The sequence below is a fragment of the Eschrichtius robustus genome, chromosome 2, assembly GCF_028021215.1.
Source record: "Eschrichtius robustus isolate mEscRob2 chromosome 2, mEscRob2.pri, whole genome shotgun sequence".
NCBI lineage: Eukaryota > Metazoa > Chordata > Mammalia > Artiodactyla > Eschrichtiidae > Eschrichtius > Eschrichtius robustus.
In genome coordinates this window covers 40,348,682-40,374,891 of record NC_090825.1, presented here as the reverse complement: position 1 = coordinate 40,374,891, position 26,210 = coordinate 40,348,682, and the positions used below count along the sequence as shown (strand labels likewise).

At 41.9% G+C, this 26,210-nt stretch overlaps 1 protein-coding gene across 1 annotated transcript in view; it reads right to left on the bottom strand.

Annotated features, from left to right (window-relative positions):
- Positions 1 to 9,951, bottom strand: part of ITGA2 (integrin subunit alpha 2) — a 102,856-nt gene extending 92,905 nt beyond the window's left edge. The window contains exon 1 of the mRNA XM_068532712.1: positions 9,894 to 9,951. Within this exon, the coding sequence (XP_068388813.1) occupies positions 9,894 to 9,951 (58 nt within the window). The remainder of the gene's footprint in view (positions 1 to 9,893) is intronic.
- Positions 9,952 to 26,210: the final 16,259 nt, after the last annotated feature.

Sequence of the window (26,210 nt, the reverse complement as noted above, 5' to 3'; positions counted from 1 at the left end):
TGCTTTATGAGGACAGAAGAGGGGAACAAGAAGGGGTTTTTTAAGGAAAAAAAGATGTCTGCACTGTCCTAATGCTTTTATTCATCTTGTTACTTGTCAATAGCGCTATCCTAGTTAGACATTTCAAGACAAAGGAGAAATATTCCAAAAGCAAACAAACTCTCTCAAGGAAGTAAAAAAACAAACAAACAATTGATCAACTAAAGGAATATTTTAGCAAATTTGGATAAACCTGCAAATAGAAGCGTTTTGGCATATACGAGTTGGAAAGAGCTAGAAGGTTTTCGGCTTGGCATTCATTCGGAAAGTGTGCCTTTAACCCGTGTTACGATAGCTGTCATACATGTTTCATTCATTCAACAAAACTCAACTTGGCACAAGTGAAGAAGACATGGCCCCCGTCTTCTCAGAGTTTGCGATCTATAGGATTTAGAGCCAAGTAAACATATCATTGAGGTAGAATGTGACAACTGCTATGAAAGGGTCCACGTGAGGAGGACAACTAAATTGGATTAGGGGTTGGGAAGGCTTCCTGGGGTGCATGAGCCTCAGTGAAATTGAGACTTACTTAAAGGATGTATAGAATACGGGTTGGGGGCTAAATTGTATTTTAAAAAGAGAGAACACAGATTAAGGTAAGAGACTAAGGGACTATACTGTTATAAAGGGCTAAGGTCATATTTCACTGGAACCGTAGCCAAAAAAACAAAAATGATACTAATATGTTAAAGTCTGATTCCTTGGGGGCAAAAATTAAATACTGTAATAATAAAAGGGACTTCTTAATTACTACATACTATGGTCTGAATGTTTGTGTTCCGTCAAACTTCATATGTTGAAATTCTAACCCCCAAAGATGATGGTATTAGGAGGTGGGAGCCTTTGGGAGGTGCTTAGGCTTTGCCCTCATGAATTGGATTAATGCCTCATAAAACAGGCTCCAGAGAGACCCCTAGCCCCTTCCACCATATGAGGACATAGCAAAAAGGCACCAGCTATGAACCAGGAAGAGGGCTCTCACCACAATGCGACCACGCTGGCACCTTGATCTTAAGACTCCCCAGCCTCCAGAACTGTGAGAAATAAACTTCTGTTGTTTATAAGCCATCCAGTCTGTGGTATTTTGTTATAGCAGCCTGAAAGAACTAAGACACTATGACATTCACATAAATTATTTAACCATCTTTCCATTTTGCATTAAGATTTTTTTATCTGGGCTATTACATTTTTATACTGAAAGGAAAATAAAGATCACATAAAAGTATCCCAATTACCAAGGCTATGTCCTCCCTCCCCTCCCCCCCAAACAATAAGTACACAGAAAACTAAGTCAATTTCTCTGAAATATCTATTTTATGCACTAGTATTCAGAATATGGTTACAAAAAGGTTATACAATTCAGAAGGTTCATTGTCCATATTCTAACAAGCGTCCAAGAAACTATTTGGTTAAAGGACCTGAAGGAAACTGGTAAACAATTTGGAATAGAGTTATCTTACTGAACTGGCCAGGAACCAGCTTGCATTCAGTCTGCATTTCTACATGGTATCCATGGAAATGAGATCAGGCCTACACAAAGACAAACAAAGGCCACCTTCGAATGAATCAGGAGAATGACAACTGCCAATGTTCAAGGCATGCAGGGGCACAATAGCTTTGTACACGCTCTTCAGAACACAATGAAATAATCTCTTACACTGACAATACAGTGTCCATCACTCTTTTTTTTCCCCTTTGCTCATTTAAACATTAACCTCATTTTTATACAGAAAGCCTTTCAATGATCAGGAGTTATGTACGGTTTCTGCAGTAAAAACTGCTCTAGTCCCTTTAAATTAATAAAAGGAAGAATTGCAGTTACCCTTTCAGAACATGCAATAATAATGCAGGAATCTTCATTGACAAAGTTGCCCAGTTTCTATGAACTGTTTGGTCAACAGAACAGACAATTCTCTCCAAGGAGGAAAAATGTATTTGAAAATTATGAACAGTCCCAATATTCAATGGACCTGAAAACATTACGAAAATATGCAGTTCGAGTTTATACTGGTTAGTAAATGTAATTTACGTGTACAAGAGTCAGCAGGCATAGACTGGATAAAACACTTGAATAGTACCTTGAACTAATTTTAACTTTAACAAAATTAAGAGTAGACATTCATTTCTTTTCTAATTTATATTAAATAGAAATGTTTAAAACGCCTTGAACAAAAACCACTGTTATGCAGAATAAAAGGCTTTAATATTTTATGACCAGAACCTTTCAAAGACAACACTAATTCTCTGTGCTATATGGAACTATGATTTCTGAAAAGATTGTTTTGAGTTTTCTCTCTGTGTGCCTTGGTCGGCTTCACCTTTCTCTCATCAATTAATATCCTCTCCATTTCATAGCCCAGAACCTGCTCCGACTTCCTTCACGTGATCACCTGTGGTTTCTAACCTGTCCGGAGCTGCTGCCCTTGCGGGTCATCCAGTTTCCCCCCTCCCTCTTCTTTCTCCCTGACAGCAGCCTTTCCACGGACATGCGTGCCCCTTTTCTCCTCTTCGCTTCTCTCGTGTCACGGACTCCTGCCACCTACGGATGCCTCAATGTAAATTTCAAAACTTACAAGTGTACCGTGCAGTACTGTGACAGAAGTAAACACAACGATAATGTTTATGCAAGTTTCTCCAATGTTTGCTTGTCTGTTTTTAAGCAGCCCCTCCCACCTCGTCCCTCTAGCTCCTCGCTCCTCTCTTCCTGCCAAAGTTCCTGACACTGTCCCCATCCCTCACCTTCCATTGACTCCTCAGCTGACCCCACTCTGGTTCTGTTTTTTCCCCTCGGCAGAGACTGCCCTCACCCAGGGGGTCAGACCTGCCTGACTTCTGTGAAGACGTTGATCCTGCGGACCGACTCTTCCTTCTCGAAACACTTCTGCGGTGCCCCAGTCTGCGCAGTCCTCTCTCTCCTCCTCCAGCTGCGCCTTCTGTCTCCCTTGGCAGCTCCGCTTCCTCACCTGACCTTCTAAAGTAGCTCCTCAGGTTGTCGCCAAAGTCATCTTCTAGTCTCTCTTCGTCTGACTCATCAACATCATGTCTTCAATCCCTCTCCAGATGCCCACGACTCCTAAATCTCTATCCCCACGTTGCTCTCGCTCCTGTTCCTAACACCGCTACACATAACCATCTAGTAGCTACACGTACTCACGTGGATGTCTCAAACTCAACCTGTCAAGCTGAACTGCTCTCTTTTTCCTCTAACCTTGCTGTCCTTCAGCGCTCCTGTCTTGGTGAATGGCACCCCCCGAGTTGTTTACATCAGAAACCCAGGTCTCAGTCTTAACCTTCTCCCTCTCTCCCTGCCACCCTCATAAATCAATCACCAAATCCTGTCCATTCTTCCTTAATACCTTTCACATCTGTCCCCAGCTATCTTTCCCTACTGCCACTATCTGGGTTTTTACCACTGCCATTTCTTTTTTTTTTTTTTTTAATTTTATCTTATATTGGAGTATAGTTGAACCACCGCCATCTCTAACACCGAACGTAGACCCAGTTCTTTCCTAAGTGGTCTTGGTGCCTTCAGTCCGGCTTCCATTCACTCCACCATCCCCCCTGCTGCCAGAGTGATCTGTCAAGGGGCCAATCTGAGCGTGTCACTGTCCCTTAACAACCTTCAGAGCCTTCCCACTGTCTTCCAGATAAACTCCATGCTCCTTTCCAGGGTTTACAAGGCCTTTCATGGTTGGGCACCCACTCGCCTCCCAGCTCTCACTTTCTGTGAATACCTTGAGTAATGTGTTCCGGGCATAATGGCCTTCTCCTTTCCTATTTAAGTATCTAAAACATCTGGCCCCAGGAACTAGGAGACTTGGGGCCCATTAGTGATTACGTTACCGTATTACCACTTACAGTCATTTACAAAGAACTGAACTTTGATCTCTAAGGCCCTTCACAGTAGATCTGAATGGTAACAATTATTTCCTGCCCCCAGGATGGCCTCTCTAGAGGCTTGATACTTAAACGTGTCACCGTGATATTTCTCCATCCTCTGAACTCAACATCTAGTTCTGTATCATTCATTCAGCAATTAACTGCATGAGACCATATGACACCTATTATGTTATAGAAACTTACATTACATCTTTATGTTATAGGCATAGACAACACAACAACATAACAAGAACAACATAGCAAGTTTTAAATTACACAGAAACTTTTTAAGACACCAGGAGGTATGACGGCTCGAAATTTCAGTAACTATCAATAAAAGACAATATCAGGGACCCTCTTCTTTCTCTCTTTCCACTAGGCCAGTGTACTGGCTTTATCTCCAAGCTCGTCCTGACATCATGGTTGCAAGATGGCTATAGCTGTTCCAAGATTTACATCTAGACCTGACAGTATGTTTATTAACTAGCATCTCCCTTAGGAATGAAAAATTCTTTCCCCAAAGTCCCTGAGCGGATCTCACTCCATCCATATCTCATTGGTCAAAATTCCATTATATGTCCATGTCCAAATCATACACTGGCGAGAGATCTGGGACCGCCAGCACTGGCTCAGTCCAAGTACCCTTCAACTTTCCCTGGATCTCCTAGCTGTGCAGAGGAGCAGAGGAGGGGTTAACCCAGTACTTGGGCTTCTGTCAGAAAGGTGGATGGCAGGGTATGAAATTGGTTAGGCACCCCCCAGGGACTGAGACAATGTCTTTCCCCCATGCGTGGACTTGTTTCCAAATAGACTGCAACCTCTCTGGACCACATTTCAAGTTTCCAGTGGTTCCACACTGGATCCAGCACGTTGCCTTACACAAAGCAAGTGTTGCATAAAGATATGATCAAAACCTAGCTTTATGGAATTCACTGCATCCAGAGCAACAAAGCACCTGTGTATCATCAGAAGGGAGAATCATAGGGGTCACTTTCACACAGAGGACCTACTGTTGTCTCGGGATTTGTGGTATCAAGGTTCTTCTCTTTAAGAGTCATTATTCTGTAAGTCAGAAAGAGAAAAACAAATACCGTATGCTAACACATATATATGGAATCTAAGGGGAAAAAAAAAAAGGTCATGAAGAACCTAGTGGCAAGACGGGAATAAAGACACAGACCTACTAGAGAATGGACTTGAGGATATGGGGAGGGGGAAGGGTAAGATGTGACAAAGTGAGAGAGTGGCATGGACATATATACACTACCAAATGTAAAATAGATAGCTAGTGGGAAGCAGCTGCATAGCACAGGGAGATCAGCTCGGTGCTTTGTGACCACCTAGACGGGTGGGATAGGGAGGGTGGGAGGGAGGGAGATGCAAGAGGGAAGAGATATGGGAACTTATGTATATGTATAACTGATTCACTTTGTTATAAAGCAGAAACTAACACATCATTGTAAAGCAATTATACTCCAATGAAGATGTTAAAAAAAAGAGTCATTATTCTGTGTGTTCCTCCAGGTAAATCATTAGTTACCATACGATACAAAAGCACACACGCATACACACACCCTCCACATCTTTGACTTGTTGATTGGAGTAACAGCTTTCCATAGTTCTTTCTCTTATGCTGTGCCGGATCTTTCTGTAATGTCCCAAGTTAAGCAGGGCTGATAGTGATTTTAGTGGTAACATTTACATGATGTCAAGATGACACTTTCGGTCCCAAATATCTTTCCTATTCTTCCTGAAATTCTTTTATTTTCAACACACAGACTGAATGGCCTTTATTTTGCTGAATGTCTAAAATTCCACCATTAGAAGCTCATCTCTCTGCATTAACAGGCTTTTCCCTTTTTATACATCCAAGGCTTTCAGCACACTAAGACAGGAGCAGTCATCACATACTTTAGAGGGAATTCACTTGAACTGATGCATTCTCTGACTCTTGGTGGTGAAATACACCTGACTTGGTGGTCATCACAAAACAAGGTGGTACAGGCAATTCTGGAATTTTAATTTGTTAGGAAAGAGAAAGTGCAGTGCTAATATTTAAGCAATTACTTCCAAACCTGGCTGAACATCAGAAACGTATGAGTAATTGTTTTTAAATACTGAATCCAGAGCCCCAATCCATGAATGTGAATCAAAACAGTGGCTTGTGAACCAGTATTTAGGAAAGCAAAGCTTAGTCGAGGTTGGGCCGGTGTAGCTGGAGAGCCATGGGGGAGGGGAGTTACCATATCAGCTGGTGGTCTAAGGTGGTTGAGGGGCTGGGGCTGAGATGAGAGAGGTCGTTGAGGGTGGGTCCCAGAAATGAGAGATTACTTCACACTTCCCTTTTTGTTATAAAAACTTCCCTACTTTATAATTTTACTTGGGGTTGTCTCTTTTAACATAGGACAACGGTGAGTTGCAAAGGGATGAGAAAAAAAAAAGGGAAATAGCGTCAAGGCAGTGAAAGCCAAGAAAATAGTCTGGAAAATATTCTAACACCAAATATGGTATGATCAGGTGCAGTCAGAACACAGAAGGGTGTGTATAGGTGCGTATACATGGCTCTGGGGTGTGTGTACTGTGAGTGTGCATATGTGCAGTGTGTATGCTTGTGTGTAGGTGTGCACAGGGGGAGTGTCTTAGAGAAGAAGCTGAACAGGCAGGCTGCGGCCAGACGGCGAAGGACTTTTTCTGACGTGCCACAGAATTTGGACTGTGCACTACGTGAGATGGGAAGCCACCAAACATTTGATGCAAAGGGGTGATTGGACACAGATAAGTGTTTAGAAAGATGACATCGGTGACAAAGCAGAGAATGGACCGGAGGGATAAGAGACAAACACAGGAGAACCAGCTTAAAGACAGTGGGAGTCCAGACACAAAAAAGTGAGGGCCTGAACTGGGCAGTAGAAGAAGGCACATGAGTTGGGGAGAGCAGACAGAACTTAGAGACAGTTTGTGAGGTTGCAGACCAGGCAAGAGATCCCTGGTTTCCACGTTTGCAGGATAATGCTGCCATTAAACAATAATAGACAATGCAGGAAAAAATTTCAGAGGACAGATATCTGCTTCAGTTGGGGACGTGTGGAGTTGGACGTGCAGTGCATATAGGGCATCTAGGTGGAGATATCTGCTAACAGATGGAAACACTGATCTGGAACTCAGGAGGGAAGTCTGGCTGGAGATGCTGACTTGAGCGGGGCGCAGGCCCAGAGAGAACTGGTAAAATGAAGAGGAGGATCCAGCATGGAACTCTGCAAACACCAGCAAGGACTGGGCCAAACAGCCGAGCCTGGGAAGGAGACTAAGAAAGAACAGCCAGGAAAATAGGAGACAAACAGGGAGAACAGAAGCCAGGGGTGGAGGGTGCTTCAGGAGGAAAGAGCTGCCAAATTACATACTAAAGGAGGACTTGCTTACTAAGAGGGAAATTAGAATATTTACCGCCTGAGGGGAAATTAGGGATCTGAAAATAGGGGGTGATTCGGGCAGGGTACCAGAGAGAGCAAGAGATGAGGCTAGGGAAGGATTATCCTTAGCCAAGCAACACACTAGACAGTGTAAGTGACGTCGTGCATTTTAAAATCACATTTCCCTTTTCCCTATGGACCTATTACTTAGTTTATGGATTATCCAGGCCTCTTATGGTCTTTCTCTTTCATCCTCAACCTGCCGGCTACCATTTCAAGGATTGCAAGCACTTAAACCAAGGAATGATCAATGAAAAGTGATAAATATGAAACCAAACTATGAGCACTGCTTTTTCTTAAATACCTGTGAGAATGTTTATAGAAAGCGAATTTGAATCTACGTGTTAAAGTGAGATTTGATGGTTTTAAGTTTCTACAGTGGTTGGTGTGTGCTAGATGTATAAACGCATACACATATGCGCCTTTTACGTTTTAATTTTTGGTATTTATATTACACAAATATACATGGATATAACTTATAAGCAACTACATGTGTGTCTGTACAGTAATGACGAGTACTCAAAATTTTATACAGATAGGGTCATGCCATAAAACACTGCAGCTGTCACAAACCGAGAGCTTTCAATTATTCATTTTAATCTTGGATGTTCATGGTATCAAAAACTGATGCTGTTTCCCTGGGAACTTGGGTTCAGATAACAGATGACAAAGTTTTATTATGATTACCCTGAATTAAGAGAAAACCTGTTCCATGAGTATGTAAACACCTGGAGCAGGAGGAAGGAGGAAATATACAAACTATTCGGACAGATGTCATTTTAAATCACCTCTGCTGGCTTGCAGCGAGTTGAGCTTGTTAACCAACTCCAGGTGAAGTCTCTGTACCTGACTTCATGCCTTGCGGCACTACATTCCTCTGAAGTATTTCTCACTGCTTTTTAAAGAACAAGCCTCAACACTTCAAAGATAAGAAAACGATGTTATATTTCCATAGCTTCTGTTAATAATGGGTAATTAAAGAGAGATGAAAGGCTTGCACTGAAATGTCCATTAGCTCTTGGGAAGGTGGTGGTGTCCAGGAGCTGATTCTCAAGGTGCATCCAACTTTCTCTGAAACCCCTAAGTTAGGGTTGATGGCCCCTCAAAACACTCTTGGGGTCCCAGGAGAGAATATCTGTGAAGCACCAGACCCAGGGTTAGACAGGAAAACTAATGATGCCTATTCTCCGCTGGGGTCGTGTTATTTCTCTTTCTCTAACCTGGAGAAAATGCTACAGGGTCTTCTGCATTAGAATTCTTTCATGATAACAACTGGTTAAATGCCTCAAAGGAGGGCAGTTTAAGAAAGATTTACCCTCTTTGTAAAAACACCTGAAAATCAGAGACCACTTTTTTGTTTGTTTTGCTTTGATAGCTATTCAAACTATGATATACAAATGCGACTCCCCCCACCCCACCCCACCCCACCCCACCCCACCCCACCCCACCCCAAAAGTAAACTAAAGTTCTTGAAGTAAGCACACATGAGGCTCTGGATAATGGTCTGGAGAAAGTAGCCTTTTTTTTTTTTTTTTTTTTTTGCCACACCTGGCGGCACGCGGGATCTTAACTCCTCGACTAGGGATCGAACCCGCGCTCCCTCCACTGCAAGCGCGGATTCTTCACCACTGGACCGCCAGGGAAGTCCCCTGGAGAAAGTACTCTTGAGGGACTGTGGTTGCGCCGCAGCTGGGTACCCCCAGCCTCATCTCCCCACTTAGTGCAAAAGGAGTCAGGCGACGGGTGGGCCCGGCTCTCAACGCCCTGCCGTTGGAGCTGCAGCTGCGGGTAAATCTCTCGTTGCGGCGGCGCCTAAGATCCAGAAAGCGGAAAAGAACTCTTCCTGACCTAAGTTTACATCCGTCGAACAGACGACGTTACAACAGTAAGAAGCAGGCAGAAGGGCGTGAAGAATTCCCCTCTGCCAAGTATTGAAGAGGCGCTTGGTTTTCCTACGTCCCCTAAGGGAAGAAACATCAGTGCTGCGTCCTGAAGAAACAGGGACATTATTCACACCCTGGGGTTGAAAAATAAGCATATTGGGCTCCCAGGCTCCTGCAAAGCCACCAGGCATCGCCCTGAGGGGCAGGCTGTCTCACAGGACCGGATTCCCGGGACGCACAGAACCTCCGGGTCCGGCTCTGGAGGGGCACCTGTCCGAGCCCGGCAGCAGGATTCTGGATCTCCAGGCGCTCCACTAATCTTTACTCCCCCATGCATGTGTGCGCGTGCGTGTGTGCCTAAGAGCGAAGCGCGCATCGAGTTGACTTTGAAGGGTGCTTTACAGACAGGGTGAGCCGTGCCTTATGGGGACACCAGGCGAGGGAGAGCGGGAATGGGGAGTCCCTCTCCATCCTGCTGGGATGGCTAGGCGCCTGGGTCCACGTGGAATCAGAGAAGAGACGCGCGCCACCTGCGCCTCGCTGGCGCAGAACTCCTCGCTTTTGCCCCCGGGACCCACGCAAGTTCCTCCTGCAACCCACGCGGAGCGAACCCGTGGCTTACCTTGATTGAGCACTAACACCAGCCGCAGCAGTGTGCCGCCTGTCCGTCCTGGCCGCATCCTGAGCCCGCCGCCCCGGGCACTGGAGCTGCTCTGGGTTTGCACGGGGACCCAAGGACCCGGAGACTCCCCAGGAGCCGTCCCGAGGTCTTCTCTCCCGCTCCCGGGTGTGAGCCGGGAAAAGTTGCCGGGCAGCTCCCGGGGCGCCAAGGCCCGCCCCTTCGCCTCAGCAAACACCCGACCTGCCCCGGCCCCGCCCCAGCCCCGCCCCGCCGCCCGGCGAGCTGCACCTGGGCCCCTCCACACCCCCGCAGGCCTCACCTCCACCCCCGCATGCCCTCCCAGCCCGGGGATCCAGGAAGTGGCGGGGGGTGGGAACCTCGCCCCTGGGGGCTTTTCCTGCCGGGCGCATCAGACGGGCGAAAGCTAGCCGGTCACTACCCCACCCCTGACAGCCTGACGCCGGCCCGCGGGAGACCCGTGGTCCCCGAGCGGCCCCGGCCGTCGTGCAGGCCTTCCGGCTCCCGGCTCCCGGCAGGGGTGGGAGGGCCGGGGGGAGCCGTGAGCCTCAGCCACAGTTCTCAGGGGCTGCGCGGTGCATGCCTTCTCTGCCTTTCCCAAGTGGGTGGAAAAACGGACAAAAATAAGCGCAGAAGGACCAGGTTAGAAACTAACTCGACAGGAAAGAAGATCTGCCCACAAGTTATGATTATCCCGAAGTGATATTTAAGCAAGAGCTGCTGCAAGAGCGCCGTGTGTGTGTGTTTGTGTGTGTGTGTGTGTGTGTGTGTGTGTGTGTTATAAATCCTCATACCTTCCTCTCCAAATAAGGAGCTGATTTGATTGCCAACTTTAAGCGATTTACTTCAAGACACAGAAAAGAGTGAGAACCCCCGTATGAACTCGTGATTCTTTCTGTTTGTCTACATTACATCGTGAGCATTTTCTTCCATTATTTCAGGCTCAGATCTGGAAAGAGAACATTCCATAACCACTTCTGAGATTTTTACTTCCCAACCTAAGAAACAGAATATTCACTTTTCTCTAAATCTGATTTTTCCTCCGAAAGTTCACCCACAAATTCCCAGCACATTGTTGAAACCAGAATCCTTCCGGTGACTTCTATGAAGTAATCAAAAGTTTTAATAAACTAAACTTAAGGATTTGCTGGTCTAATCATTGTTATTATCACCATTCCAAATCTTTATGGAGCAGGTACTATGAGGAGAATGGGATACTGGCATAATGGCATACTGCCACTAGGAAGCAAAGTGGTTCAAGATGGGAAGGACTTAACTGGTAAAAATCAAATGCTCCCCTTTACCATAGCTAGGGCTGGAGTCTCGAATTGTTAAAGTATTAAATTGGTATTCATCAGATGCTACTGCTTATAAATCATGACTATAAACTCAATACATTTGAAACCAAAATCTATGGCCCCTGGTTGTTTCCTGTTTTCTTATGTCACTTACTACTTGCTAATCCTGATAGACACTTGAAGGCATTTTTTTTCTGCGCTGTCGATGGTACTCACCTGCTTACTAAGACTCCGCATAGCACCTGAGAATTTGTAGGTGGCCGCTCGCTAACCCTGACACCCAATCGTGGCTCTCCTCACAGACTTCTTGCAGGAAGTCAGCCAGGTTTCAGGGAGATGAATATCTGTCTGTTTCCTTCTGACTCACTGAAATGTGAGTAAGTGTTTGGAACAGACCCTTGTTTGGGAGGCAGGAGAGTTCCCTTCGTGTGAGACAGGAATCTGTGCTTTGTCTCAGAGCGCTGGAGAGGAAAATGCACCCTTCTTTGCTTTTGTGCTCAGAACCAGACAAATTAACATCCTGGCATGAGGTACAGGATAAATCAGGAGCTATATTTTTCCAGAGCAGGCAACAATTTCAAATTTCAAGAAACAAAGAGCCAACTCCTGCCCCGCATTAACTTTTTTTTTAAAGAGTGTAAAGGGTTCCTGACACAGAACAGTTTGAGAACTTCTGCCTTAAACTTCCTAGGAAATATCCTGCCTAGGTGTAATTTTTCTGGACACCATATTCTGAGCTGGAAATAAGATTAAGGGAGGGCTTCTCAAGCTCTTTGGTCTCAGGATCCCTCGGATGAATGAATATAAAAAATGTGGGGGCTTCCCTGATGGCTCAGTGATTGGGAGTCTGCCTGCCAATGCAGGGGACATGGGTTTGAGCCCTGGTCCGGGAAGATCCCACATGCTGTGAAGACCCAACACAGCTAAAAAAAAAAAATTAAAAAAAAATGTGATTATATATATGATGGAATATTATTCAGCCATAAAAAGGAAGGAAATTCTGCCCTTTGCAGTGACATAGATGAATCCAAAAGACATTATGCTAAGTGAAATGAGCCAGATAAAGACAAATACTGTATGATCTCACATGTGAAATCTAAAAAAGTCAACTTATTGTACAGAGAGCAGAATGGTGGTTACCAGGAGCTAGGGTGTGGGGAATTTGGGGTGATGTTGGTCAAATGGTACAAACTTTCAGTTAGAACATGACCAAGTCCTGGAGATCTAACGTACCTCATGGTGCCTATAGTTAATAATACTGTCTCATATGCTTGAAATTTGCTAAGAGAATAGATCTTAAGTGTTCTTACCACACACACAGGAAAAGTAAATATTATGAGGTGATGAATATGTTAATGAGCTTGGTTGCGGTTATCATTTCACAATGTATATGTGTATCAAAACTTAATTTGTCCATTTTAAATATGTACATATTTTAACTGTCAATTAGCCCTCAATAGAGCTGGAAAAAAATATTGAGGATCCCAAAGAACTTTTGTATATGTGAATTGTTTCTATCAATGTTTACCACGGAAGAAATTGAAATGGATAAATTTTTCAATATTTATGTGTTAATTCATCTTAAAATAACAATAAAACTATTGCATGTTAACATAAATAATACATTTTATGAAAAATAACTCTATTTCCCAAAATAAAAGAATTCACGAGAAAAGGACATTGTTTTACATTTTTGCCAAACTTTTTAATATCTGGCTTAAAAAATAAACACTTGGATTCTCTTAACTGCTTCTGCAGTCAATCCATTGTAGATACGTAGTTTTGGTGAAATTGTATGAATTAATCTGTCATCGCACAGATTTATAGCTGGAAAAATAGAACATACTTGTGCCTATTCCTCTGATATTGCACCATAATTCAACAAGTGGTGTTTTTAAAAGACTAGTTGTGAAACTGGGGGTTAAATCCATTTCACCTGCCTTCACTCAGCAAAGTCTTTTTAAGACTTGCATGCCCTCCAAGCTGCACGTAGCCTAAACCATAAGATGTTTGCCCCAGTGAGTTGTTTTCTAGAAACTTAGCATCTGCTGTGTCCAGTCTGAGCTGAGCTGGTTGAGACTGGATAGGACCACTGGTCCTTCAACTGGGCAAGTGTCCTGGGTGACCTTTGGAAGGTGCAGAGGCCTGTAGCTTCTTTATGCTTGTGCAGAACAACGATTACCGCACCTTTTTCCAATCGCATTTCCCCATGCTCCCCAACTCCCCATGCTTCAGACCACCCTGCTTCTTTATTCATGATCCCATAAATAGCCCCAGCCCCTTGCCTTCAGGGATGTGGACTTGCGATTTGTTCTCCCATCTCCTCACTTGGCTGCCTTGCAAATAAACCCTCACTGTGCTGCAAACCTCTGTGCCTCAGCCTTTTGGCTTGCCACGGGTCGGACAAGATGCACCTGGTTTGGTAACAGTTGCAGTGTGAAACCGGAAGCCATATCAATGAACTTTTCCTACCCTAGTGCTGGTTTGACAACCTGGGAAGTACCCTGGGTGAAATTCGAAATTGGCCCTTCACAGAGTATAATCTAGTGGGGGGAGATGGGGGAATAAACCACCAGCCACAGGATAACTTCCAATAGATACAGGCAGAGAGTAGCTTAGGGTCACAAAGGGGGCCATCTGACTCAGACCTGGAGGATCTTGGAAGACTTTCTTGTATAAGGAACACATGCTAAATTTAGAAGGACTCCGCGTGGAGTCAGCTGCATCTAGTTCAAGCTGAGCTGGTTAAGACTGGATAGGACCATTGATCCTTCAGCTGGGCATGCACGTACAGTCAGCACACGGAGGGCAAGGTGAGACCCCAGAAAGAGGCAGGCCACTACAGATTGGTAGGCGGCAGTTTTAATAAGCAAGGGAACTTGCATAATAGGCTTGACTTGGGTAAGATGAGTGGATCTCTGTGCCCTCCTGCAAGATGATGAGTTTACATAGAGGCCTTAATAGCATTCAGTCACATGTACAGTTCAGATGGTCTCAGTAACATTAATCTCTCAAGGCTTGGAGTGACTCCTGCTGTGGGAACAGTGGGTAGAGTGTACTGGGGGCGGGGAAAGCCTGTGAAATTGCCGTGGTCCAGCTCACCGTTATCCTCTCGGTGACCTCCTCCAGCACCTGGTGCATTAAACTTCATTGGTCCGTTGAGTATTTTGACTAGATCTCATGCAAGATTTTGTCCCATTGTGCTTGCATTGTTCATTCGGAAAACACTAGTTCATGGAGTGATGCAGCTCTTTGTTGATACATTTCATTATACGATATCAAAAAAATCATATCGCCACCTATCTCATCAGAAAAGTCATTACATATCGGAAAGCTGTCAAGCTCATGCTGGCAGATACACATTTTCCAAACTTCTAATTTTCATTTGAAAGCTTGAATTTTATCATTGGCAAAATAGACTATCGGTTGTTTCACTTGAAATGAAAGGCCCACTTTGTTCATTTTTGAGAAATGTCTGTGAAATACTCAAGTCTGGATAATCATAGTTTGTCTATCAGTTGTTCTTTCAGGTGAAACTGGTGTTCCATGTTCATTCCTGAGACAACCGTTCAACTTCAGTGTGCAGCAGAGGTGCTTTGTATGTACTACCTGGATTTCCTCATGCAAAATATAAGACATGTACTCAAGAGTCAAGATTTAATAAAAGTAATAATTTTTATGGGTTTGTCAAGGACATTCTCAAGTAAAACTAGCCTGCCTTCCTTCCCTCCCTCCCTCCCTCCCTCCGTTCCTTCCTTCCTTCCTTCCTTCTCCTTCCATTCTTCCTTCCTTCCTTCCCTCCTTCCTTCCTTCTTCTCTCCTCCCTCCTCCCCTTCCCTTCTCTGTCTTCCTCTTCCTCCCTCCCTCCCTCTACCTTCCCCACTCTCTCTTTTCCCTCTCGCCCTCTTTCTCTCTCTCTGCTGGCGCTCAGTGTTGAAGAATGCAATGAGTACTCTTACTAATCATTGTTCTTGCAATGCAAGATCAGGGCACCATCACATTGCACCATCAGGGCAAACATGAAAACAGTGAAAAATGCGACTAATGTCTCAGTATTATTATAAAAGTAGTTTTGACCTACTGATCACTTAAAAGGGTCTTTAGACTTCCAGGGACCACATTCTGAGAACGGCTAAGAACTCTATTCCTTCTTTCAGCTCTAGGCAGGAGTTTTGGGGGAGGAGGTTCAGATGAGTTTTTCCCGGTATTCCCTTCTGATCTCTTTTTATCTTCATATCAGGCTCTTCTCTGCTTATCTCACTTCCATGTATACATTCACTTAAACCAGAAACCTCTGCTTTTTGTCCTCAGAGCTACCACCAGGCCCCCCGGCCACCGCACTGTATCAGTTCTCTCTTTACCCTCTACCCTGGTTATCGATGTCATCTCCTACCTTCTGTTCCATTGCTACTCTCTTTAAAGCCCTTTTGATCTTGTACCACGAGACAGTCTCTTAAATCATCTCTCTGTGCTTTCTCCATCCCTGTTTCCAAACCACTTTTTATACCATCATCACAGTTTTCTTTTTAAAATGCAGGATTGGTCTGCTGAAAATCTTTGGACGTCTACCAGAAAAAGTTCAAGTACCTTAGCGTTTAAGCTCCCACTTGAACCCCAACCTGCCTCTGCCATATCTCATGGTTCCTCCCTACACTTAGGGCAAATTCACCCATTCACTGGCTGACCTCTCCCTTCTTTGCTAATTCCTTAGCTATTTTTTCTGCCTGGAATAGTTTTCTCCCTTTTCTGCATTTCTTAAAATTCTACTTCAAGGCTCCAATAGAATTGTGTATTAGCTGCCCAGCCTTTCCATCCCCTTTATTCATAATGAATTATTCTTTCTTGGCTCCCATCTCCCATAGTTAAAAAAAAAATCTGTCTTTTGTATGTATTATGGTGTGACTTGAATTTAGTTACATGTGTATACTCCTTCTCACTTAAATGCTAGATCTCTTAAATATATGTTTATATCACAAGAGATCTAGCAAATAAGTTCCTAAAAATAGTTACTAAATTGAAATGAATTCCCTAACAGTTTGATATTCCTCTCCCTAGACCTGAAAAAGGTAATGAATGTGAAATTCTATCTAAGTCCTGAAAATTTTGAAATGAAGTAACCAGTGACTCCTCAAATGTCACCCAGTAAATCCATGACAAGTCTGAGTGACATTCAGGATCCACTGAGTTTGACTCACCATGGGTGTCCAGGTGCTGGTTGAGTTGCATAATGTCCAAAAGTAAGAGACATTTCAACTAAAAAACAAACAAAACAAATAAGCAAAAGTAAAATACTTCTATGTTTCTCAGTTCTCTGCACTTATCAATATACCTACACATTTTAGATTGTCCGTATTTGTCTTTCGCTCTTGTGATATCTTCAGACTTCATGCTGCCACATTGGCTTATGAATCTGCCTAAAAATGAGGAGGCTGCAACCTCCTCTCAATCTGACATTTTCTTAGAGGGATTCCCCAAAAGGCTTTCTTTTGCTCCAGTGTGATACCCAGAGCCAGTGAGATTTACCTGTGACCATACTTCCTTCCCCCTCCCCCAGGGTGCATATCTGCATACTGGGAGGCTGAGTTTCAAAGCATTCAGACAAATTACCACATTATATCCAGAAACACTATTTCCTCCTGACCCTTGGCTTTGTTTCTGAGTCTGGCTCAGCATTTTTTCCATCATACTTCCTTGAATCTTGGCTTCTGTTCTTTTCCATTCTCCGCCTTCTCCTTCCCCAACTACCTAATTCCACATGACACATATGACTAAATCTCAGCTCCAACCCGAGCACAAACCCCTGCCATATACTTATATATATGTATATATATTTTTTTAAGCAGAAAATTATAATAGTAATTATATTTGTTTTTTCTTTAATAATTGCATTGAGGTAGAATTGACATATGAACTGTACATACTTAAGTTATATGATTTGATGAGTCTTGGCATTACATATTTATATTTTGAATAAACTTTTAAATAATATTAAAAAAAATTTTAAAGTACCAACACTCTTGTGTAGGAGTGTGTGTGTATGCGTGTGAGTGTGTGCTCCCATATGTGTGCATGTTTGTGTGTGGGGTTGGAGGGCAAGGAGGATGTACTCACAGGAGGCAAGCTAACTGGAGGATCCAGAGTCTGGAGGGCTAATCTTACAGACCCACACATCCAGGGGAGGAACTATCCCCAGGGCATAAATCAGGTGTGAAATATTAATCCAAGAAACAAGGGGTTTTTCAGGGGCAGATATTAATTTGAGTAAAGCAAGGTGTCAGCTCTAAATCCCAGAGCAGGGGGTGGGGGGAACATATTAAAAGGATTACAGAGAGAATGGTAAACGGTAGTATCATACTAGGAATAGAGTAAAAGATAGTGCTATATTTTGGCTAAGTTATACCACAAGTGGCGTGGTAGATAGCTTCCTCATTTCAGCAAACACAGACTGGATTATGAACCAAGAGGAGGGACTGACTACAAATTAGAAGCCACAGAAGTGGTTCAGAGTGTGCCACCACAGAGCATGCCACTTTGACGTAAAGGTTATTTTGAGCCCAAAGCAATTGAGAATAAACAGACTCAAGAAAGACTCTGCTTTCTCCTCTCTACCAGGAAGTGCAGGACAATTCTTAATCACCAGAGACAGCTCTAGACTTTCCAACCAAAAGAGGGCACCAGAGAAACCTATATGACAAGGCTTATTAACTAGCCCTTTTCTTTCGTTTCCCTGTACATTTACCTTTCCACGGTTTGCAACCCATAAAAGCCTAAACTACTTTTCCTTTGTCTTGTCATTTCTCTACAAAATTATTGTGCTTTGTTAAGATGCTATATAAACCCCAAGTTCTAACCACCCCTCCTGTTGGAGAAGGTCATCTAGCAGATGTGACCAGTGGTTGACCCTCAAGCTGGACAGGCAACTGGAGGCTCCCCACCTCATCCCCTGTCCTTGGAATGTGTGTTCCACCCACTTATCCCACACTAGGAGCCCCTTCAGGGATGCAGCCTTGAGAGACTAATGTGCTGTTGAGACCAACTGGACTGTGTATGTGACTGAACCTCTTTAAGGCCTCTATATAAACTTTTATGATTCTGGCAGGTGAGTGTGGATTTCTACTCATCTTGCAGGGGCCCCAAGACAAGCCTTGAATGGAAGTTCCCTTGCTTTTTAAAAGTGCCACCTACCAATCTGAAGTGGCCTGCCTCTTCCTTTGGTCTCTCCTTGCCTTCCTAAATGGCAAGGGACCAGTTTGCAAACCAACACCTTTGAATTACTCATCACTGAGTTTCCCATATATATGCTCCATGCACATGTTAATAAACTTCGGCTTTTTTTTTTTCTTGTTATTCTATCTTTTGATAGTCAAATTCACAGGGGCCCAGGCTGTGAACCCTAAGAGGGTAGAGGGGAAAAGCACCCTCCTCCCCCCTAACACCACCAAGCATATCCAAATGATCAATATCAAAAGCAGAAGAAGCCAACTATGACCTGGGCACCATACTATGCAGTCTGGACCATCTTGGTAGTAAGAGGAGCAAAGGAAAAAGAGGACAGTCTTGCTGCTGATTGATATCTGTGAGATCTACATTCTAGTGACCCACAGAAGATCAGAGGAAAGATTTAGGTCTGGGGGTCCTACACATCTCTAAACAGGACTTGATTCAGAGAAATCTTATTGTAAAACTCCAATCCATTTACTGTATGCCTCTATAACTGCTCTCATGCCTGAGAACCCAAGGGTTACACACAAATGCTTGGTATATTACAGGCAGATCTCATTTCATCACGTTTCTCTTCACTGCACTTCACAGGTTTGCGTTTTTCACAAATTGAAGGTTGTGGCAACCCTGTGCCGAGTGAGTCTATCGACGCTATTTTTCCAACAGCGTTTGCTCACTTCATGCCTCTGTGTCACATCTTGGTAATTCCCACAATATTTCACACTTTTCCTTATTATTATGTTTGTTGTGATCTGTGATCAGTGATCTTTGATGTTACTCCTATGACTTGCTGAAGGCTCAGATGATGGGTAGCATTATTTAGCAATAAAGTATTTTTTAATTAAGGTATGTACATGAGGGGTTTTGAGACATAATTGCATTACACACTTAATAAACTATAGTAGAGTGGAAACATGCCTTGTGTATGTACTGGGAAACCAAAAAATTTGTGTGACTTGCTTTCTTGCATTATTGCTTTATTGTGGTGGTCTGGAACTGAGCCAGCAGTATCTCTGATGTACGCCTGTATGCACTGTTGCATGTAAGTTGCCTTTTGTTTTTGTTTATAGTCTATTTCCACCCCCAGCCCCCAAAGTAGGGTTTCCTTATATGCTCCTCTTACTGGCTCTCGGTAATTGCAGCAAAGCAACAGAACTTCCTGCATTTCTCTTTGAGTTGTAGGCTGCGGAGATGAACATATGGATGGAGGGGAAGGTCGGTGACAAGCATCAGTGCTGATTAGAAAAGATTAGATCAACCGGTTGCTGAATCACTTTCTATCCATTGACACACAGTTTAATTTGAACCAAAAGCAAAACTAACTGTTGCCATTTCTATATGCTTAAAATTATAGATGTATGTTCTATAAACTGTGGCAAAAAGCAAATGTGTCTATTTTTGACTAAAAAAATATTTGTTAATGTCAACTACAGTGTGAATTACATTTGAAATAGTTTAAATAAGTTACTTGGAATATAAAGGAAAAACAATTTTCTTGTTGTCCTAAGTTATTACAGAAATTTAAAATCTATATATCTCACTAAGAAGAGGGCAGTGAGATAATTATCTGACTGTCTACCATGTGCTGAGAATGTACGACATGCCACATGTATTATTATTTTAAGTTTATTTTCTTTTGGCTTCTCATAACAACTTTATGAGCTATTGTTATGATGTCCACTGTGTGAGTGAAGAAGCTTATTCTTAGAGGGCCAAGGTCAGGAAACAGGGCCCAAGAATGCACAGCTAGTAAACAGCAGAACGGAGATGTGGACCCAAGTCCCCCAGACTCCAAAATCCATTCTCCTTCCACTATATTGCAGGACCAAATTACACTTTGAGATACAAAATCCCAGCTTACACTCTTCAAAACTGCATTATAGGGAAAAGAATCACATACATGTATTAGGTCGTTTTTCCAGCATTTAGAATCTGAGCATTTCAGCCTGGTCAGTACAAATAAATATGTAAGAGAAATATCCGTTCTGTTTCATCAGTTTCTAGTCAAGGAAGCCATATGGGCCTAGATTGAAAATACCTTTTAAAGATGTGATTAAATATGAATAATTAGTCTCTCTTTTTTCCTTTCCTAGACATTGTGGCATTAATATTGGCATTTAGTTTCCTTAAATTGCATCCTAAAGTCCACGTCCACCACAGCTCCTTCCCCAGATGTCATTTCTGGAGCCTAGAATTTAACCCCCACACACCCCTGCAATCTCCTTTTCTATAGACTTATATTTTCTTTTCTTTTTTTATGTGTTTTTTAAAAACTATCTTTATTGGAGTATAACTGCTTTACAATGTTGTGTTAGTTTCTGCTGTACAACAAAGTGAATCAGCTATACGTATACATATATCCCCATATCCCCTCCCTCTGGAGCCTCCCTCCCACCCTTCATCCTCATTTCAGAAGTAAAGACAACACAGCACCTTTGTACTGAGGATGCCAGCGGCAGGACATGCCAGGAGCAAGAACTAGAGGAAGAAAATGGCAGATGCCCCTTGATAACAAAGAAGCTGTATTCTTGAGCATGAGATAGCCTTTTGGGGAATTCCAGAAAGAGCTGGAGATGGGTTATTTGTACCTAATGTCTTCATCTCTTGAGAACCTTATAAGAATTTCTCTTCAGATCATATTTAAGGTTGTGCCTTTTTAAAACAATCTTGACTGGAACTTGGTGAGCCTCTTTCATCTGAAAATTCTAAATTTTTTTCAGTTCAGGGAAATTTCCTTCTGTTATTTCCTTGATTATTGCTTCTACTTTCATCTCTACCTTTCCATCTCTCTAAATATTATATGCATGGTGGGTCTTTTCCTTTTCAGTATTTTTGTTGTTGCTGTTCCCAAGAACGCTCTCTGCTTCTGTCACCCAGCTTCATCATATGAGTTGCTGATTTTCCATCAGTCTAGATATTTATAATTTCCATTTAAAAATCTTTTCTCCTTATTTTTCTTACCTTTGTTGTGACATAATGTCCTTAAAATAAAATGTACTAATTTTAAGTGTGCAATTTGAAAAGTTAGGACAAATTTATACAGTCATGTAACTATCACCACAAACACAATGGGGAACTCTTCCTTCGCGCTAAAGAATTTCTCTCATGGCCCTTTGCTGTCAATCTCCACTTAGTATTACTGACAGAATTAAAAAGCATAATGTTGACAAATTCCTTAGCCCAATGCCTGGCATGTGAGATATAGGCAATAAATGTTAGTGTCCTCCCTTTTTCCCCTTTCCTCTTAGTAAAATGGGATACTTCACCAAGCCTCATCAGCTTCATGCAAAACTACCTGCTTCACATCCTGCAATTCCACTCGTGGGTATACATCTGGGCAAAATGAAAACACTAATTTGAAAAGATATATGGACGTCAGTGTTCATAGCAGCACTATTTACAATAGCCAACCCAAATGCCCATCAACAGAAGAATGGATAAGGAAGATGTGATATATATCACATCAAAAATAAAAAAAAAGAAGAAGAAGAGGAAGAAATTCTGCCATTTGCAGCAAAGTGGATAGACGTCAAGAATATTATGCTTAGTGTAATAAGTCAGACAGAGAAAGACAAATACTGTATAATTTATATGTGAAATCTAAAAGATAATACAAATGAATGTATATGTAAAACAGAAACAGACTCACAAATATAGAAAACAAACTACTGGTTACCAATAGGGAGAGGGAAGAGAGGAGGGGCAAATTAAGGGTATGGGATTTAGAGATACAAACTACTATGTATAAAATAGATAAGCAACAAGGGTATATTGTATATCACAGGGAATTATAGCCATTACCTTGTAATAACCTATAATGAAGTATAATCTGTAAAAATACTGAATCACTATGCTCTAATAAGTATAATCTGTAAAAATACTGAATCACTATGCTCTTGAAACTAATATAATATTGTAAATCAACAATACTTCGATAAAAAAATTATTAGGAAACAAAACAAAATAAAACTACCTGATTGCAAGTCCCAACTGTAAACCTCTTGCAGAATACAAATGACTCCATTTAAATATACAGTCTTCATTCATGAGGATGTGGTCCATCTTAGATGGTAGAAAACTGAGGTGCTGTCAAACAATACACTAATTGGAATCTTTGCACAATTACCCACCTTATAATGGTGAGGTACGCAGAATGGGCAGGAGTGAAAGAAAGGTTTGAAAAGTGTGTGAAAAGGAATAACAGATGGTACTTGGGTGCAAATAGAATAGAAAAGTCTGAGAGTAAAGGATGAAAATAGAAAATGAGAGACTCAGCATGTAAAACTAAAAAGCCCTGGGCCTTTCATCAAGGACGGTTAGAGTCTTTGGCATGGCTAATTTCCAGCTCCACTAATTACCATCTAATGGTCAATTCTGGATGCTATTCTTTATTTTCCAGGTTGGGGCTTTTCCACTCTTGCCTTTGGAATGCCATTTGAGATTCTGACATCTCAATGAATTCATGCCGCACATACTCAGTTGAAAGATACTACAACAACAACAACAACAACAAAAATATCTGGGTGAAATGGCAGCTAAAGACCAAACCTGCAGATGTTTCAATGCTGCTTTTATTAATTCAAGCCAGTACTTGCCAGTCAAGTACTAACTAGAACTCTGGCACATGACCAAACAGCATTCATCTGTGAAGTGCCTGGCAGCCTGGGTGCTTGCCCTATTATTTCTGAAATCAGGAAGGAATTGGATCATTGTAACTAAACTCTGTGCAGGTCAGGAATGCTGCACACTTTTAAGACTCAAGTCTCAGAGTGAGATGAATCCATGATTCGGCTCTAATCCACACAGAGGTTTAATTTCAGGCACCAATGAGTCCTTGAAAACCTGCAAGACAACAAAGTCACCTCAAGTGTAAATCTAGGATTTCTATATACTTAGAGGAATTCCAGGGGTCTCCTTCTCCCTCATAAGGATAGAATCTTCCCAAGTCTGGAATTGCACTCATCTTGAAGTTCATTTTATTTGATATTAAGATAGCCACCCCCAGCTTTTTTATGGTTACTGTTTGCATGGTATATCTTTTCCCCATAATTTTCCTTTCAATTTATTTGTGCCTTTGAATCTGTCTCTTTTAGAGGACACGCAGATGGACCTTATTCTTTGATCAATCTGACAATCTCTGACTTTTGAGTGTTCAGACCATTTACCTTTAATGTAATTATTGATATGTTCAGAGTTACATTTGCCATATTACTATTTGTTTTCTATCTGTCTCCTAGCTCATTTGTGCCTCTGTTCCCCCTTCACTGACTTCTTTTTGTTAAGCTTGTAAGATACTGATGCCAGGCCTTGTTTTTGGCAAAAATTCTTTCTTTTTCTAGGATTGTTTAAAAAATAACCCAGTTGGTTTTGCATGATAAATGGGGCCACATTTGCTATTATTCTTAGTGAGATTACCTTTCCCGTCTTTCCCTATCTACTCCTTGCTCTCTACCCTGCCCCACTGCTGCTTGAAGAAGTAGTTAAAGAAGTAATTATTTGACACTTGGACTATGGAGAATTCTAGTATGGCATGTGTATATGTGTATAATAGTTATTAACTTGAGAGAATGTGGGAGTAATTTTCCTCCCTGTTGTCAACTCCAGAATGAAGGAAAGAATTTGATGGCTATCACCCTTTTAATGTGAAAAAAAATTAAGAAATGTAATGTTGGGCTTCCCTGGTGGCGCAGTGGTTGAGAGTCTGCCTGCCAATACAGGGGACACGGGTTCGAGCCCTGGTCTGGGAAGATCCCACATGCCGCGGAGCAGCTGGGCCCGTGAGCCACAATTACTGAGCCTGCGCGTCTGGAGCCCGTGCTCCGCAACAAGAGAGGCCACGATAGTGAGAGGCCCGTGCACCGCGATGAAGAGTGGCCCCTGCTCGCCACAACTGGAGAAAGCCCTCTCACAGAAACGAAGACCCAACACAGCCATAAATAAATAAATAAATAAATAAATTAAAAAAAAAAAAAAAAGAAATGTAATGTTAAAATTTTTTAAAGTACAGGGAACCATATTCTCTGTGATTTCAAGTATATCAAAATAGAAATATGGAAAAAATAAACATGTTTGCTCAGAAACAAGACAACTTAATGTTAGTAATTTCTGGTGCTGGTGTAATGACTGTTTTACAATCATTTTTCTGAATTCCAAACTTTTTACAATGTGAATATATTCCCTTTAACCCTAAATGATTTTTTCTGACCTAAAAATTGATATTTATTTAAAAATAATTCAAATAATATAGCTATTCTAAAGAAGAAAACAGAAATCACCTCCATCCCTTTTAATGTTCACTTGTATTTGGTGAACATTGTTTCTGAAATCTGCTTATGATTATCACATTAATTTTATAATCAGACATCACAAAGGGAAAGAAAAGCAAATGTTGTGTCTATGCTCCAGACTTATAAGGAATAAACTTCTATATATGTCATTTATTTTACAGAGAATATATCCAGATTCCTTCTAGTACCTGCACTGCATTTTCCTCCTGGGCAAAAGGTGAAGTGGGAGAAGAACTACTTACCTCACAGTAAGAGAGAAGAGACAGCACACTGGGGCCACGTACTGACACAAATTTGGTACAGGACCTTACAAATAACCTCTTCAAAACTCAGTCTTTCTCTTCCATAAAAATACCTCCCTCACTCACCATACTGCATAGTTTGAGGATAAAACCTTTTACAAGATGAACATGTCGGGACTTCCCTGGTGGTCCAGCGGTTAAGAATCCGCCTTCCAATGCAGGAGATGCGGGTTTGATACCTGGTCGGGAAACTAAGATCCCACATGCTGCGGGGCAACTAAGCCTGCGTGCTGCGACTACTGAGCCCACATGCCACAACTAGAGAATCTGTGTGCCACAACTACAGAGCCCACACACTCTGGAGCCCACGCCACAACTAGAGTGAAGCCCACATGCCTCAACTAAGACCTGACGCAGCCAAAAATAATTAAATAAATAAATAAATATTAAAAAACCAAGATGAACGTGTTATTACTACTCAAACTTCTTCCTGCATTTTCTTCTAGCCTTTATATATGAAATAATTTTATTTCTTTAAACTATAAGCTGAATAGAGAAAATAAGTTTTTTTTTTTTACTTCTTAGTATTTTTTTGTTTTATACTATGTGGTCCAATCTATTATTGTATTGCAGACAATTTATTAATAAAACATCTCATTAGAAGAAGATATGTAGTAATAATGGATTCTGTGGTTTTTGTCTCAAGTTTGCAAAAGACTAATCACATTGCTATATTGTATACAGGAAACACCACAGACAGACTTAATTTGCTTTCTGTTTTTTCCCTTTAGAGCATCAAAGTGAAAACCTACCAAGGAGCTAAAAAAAAAAAAAAAAAGTTGGTGCATTGGAAGAAATATTAATCTTGGATAAAATTTGTGTATTTAAAATCACAGCAGTCACATTCTTCTTTGAAAGAGTCATCTTTTTAAATTTAACACATAACACAGGATGCTCATTTACCTTGACGTAAAATACACAGCGGATGCACAAGATAAGACAGAATTATACAAAAATACCAAACCTCTGACCTCAAATCAGTATACAGGATGCACCATACATAGGACATTCAAAACACTCTTTTACTCTCTCAGCTATTTCTAATTATATCAACTTAAATCACTGTAATCTGATAACCAATTTCTTTTTTTAAATGGGTTGAAATTAGGCACTTAATAGATTACTAGAATCAACAAAGTTCGTGCTTCTTTGTTCTTGAATGCAATCAAAATATTTTCTTCTAACGAGTTG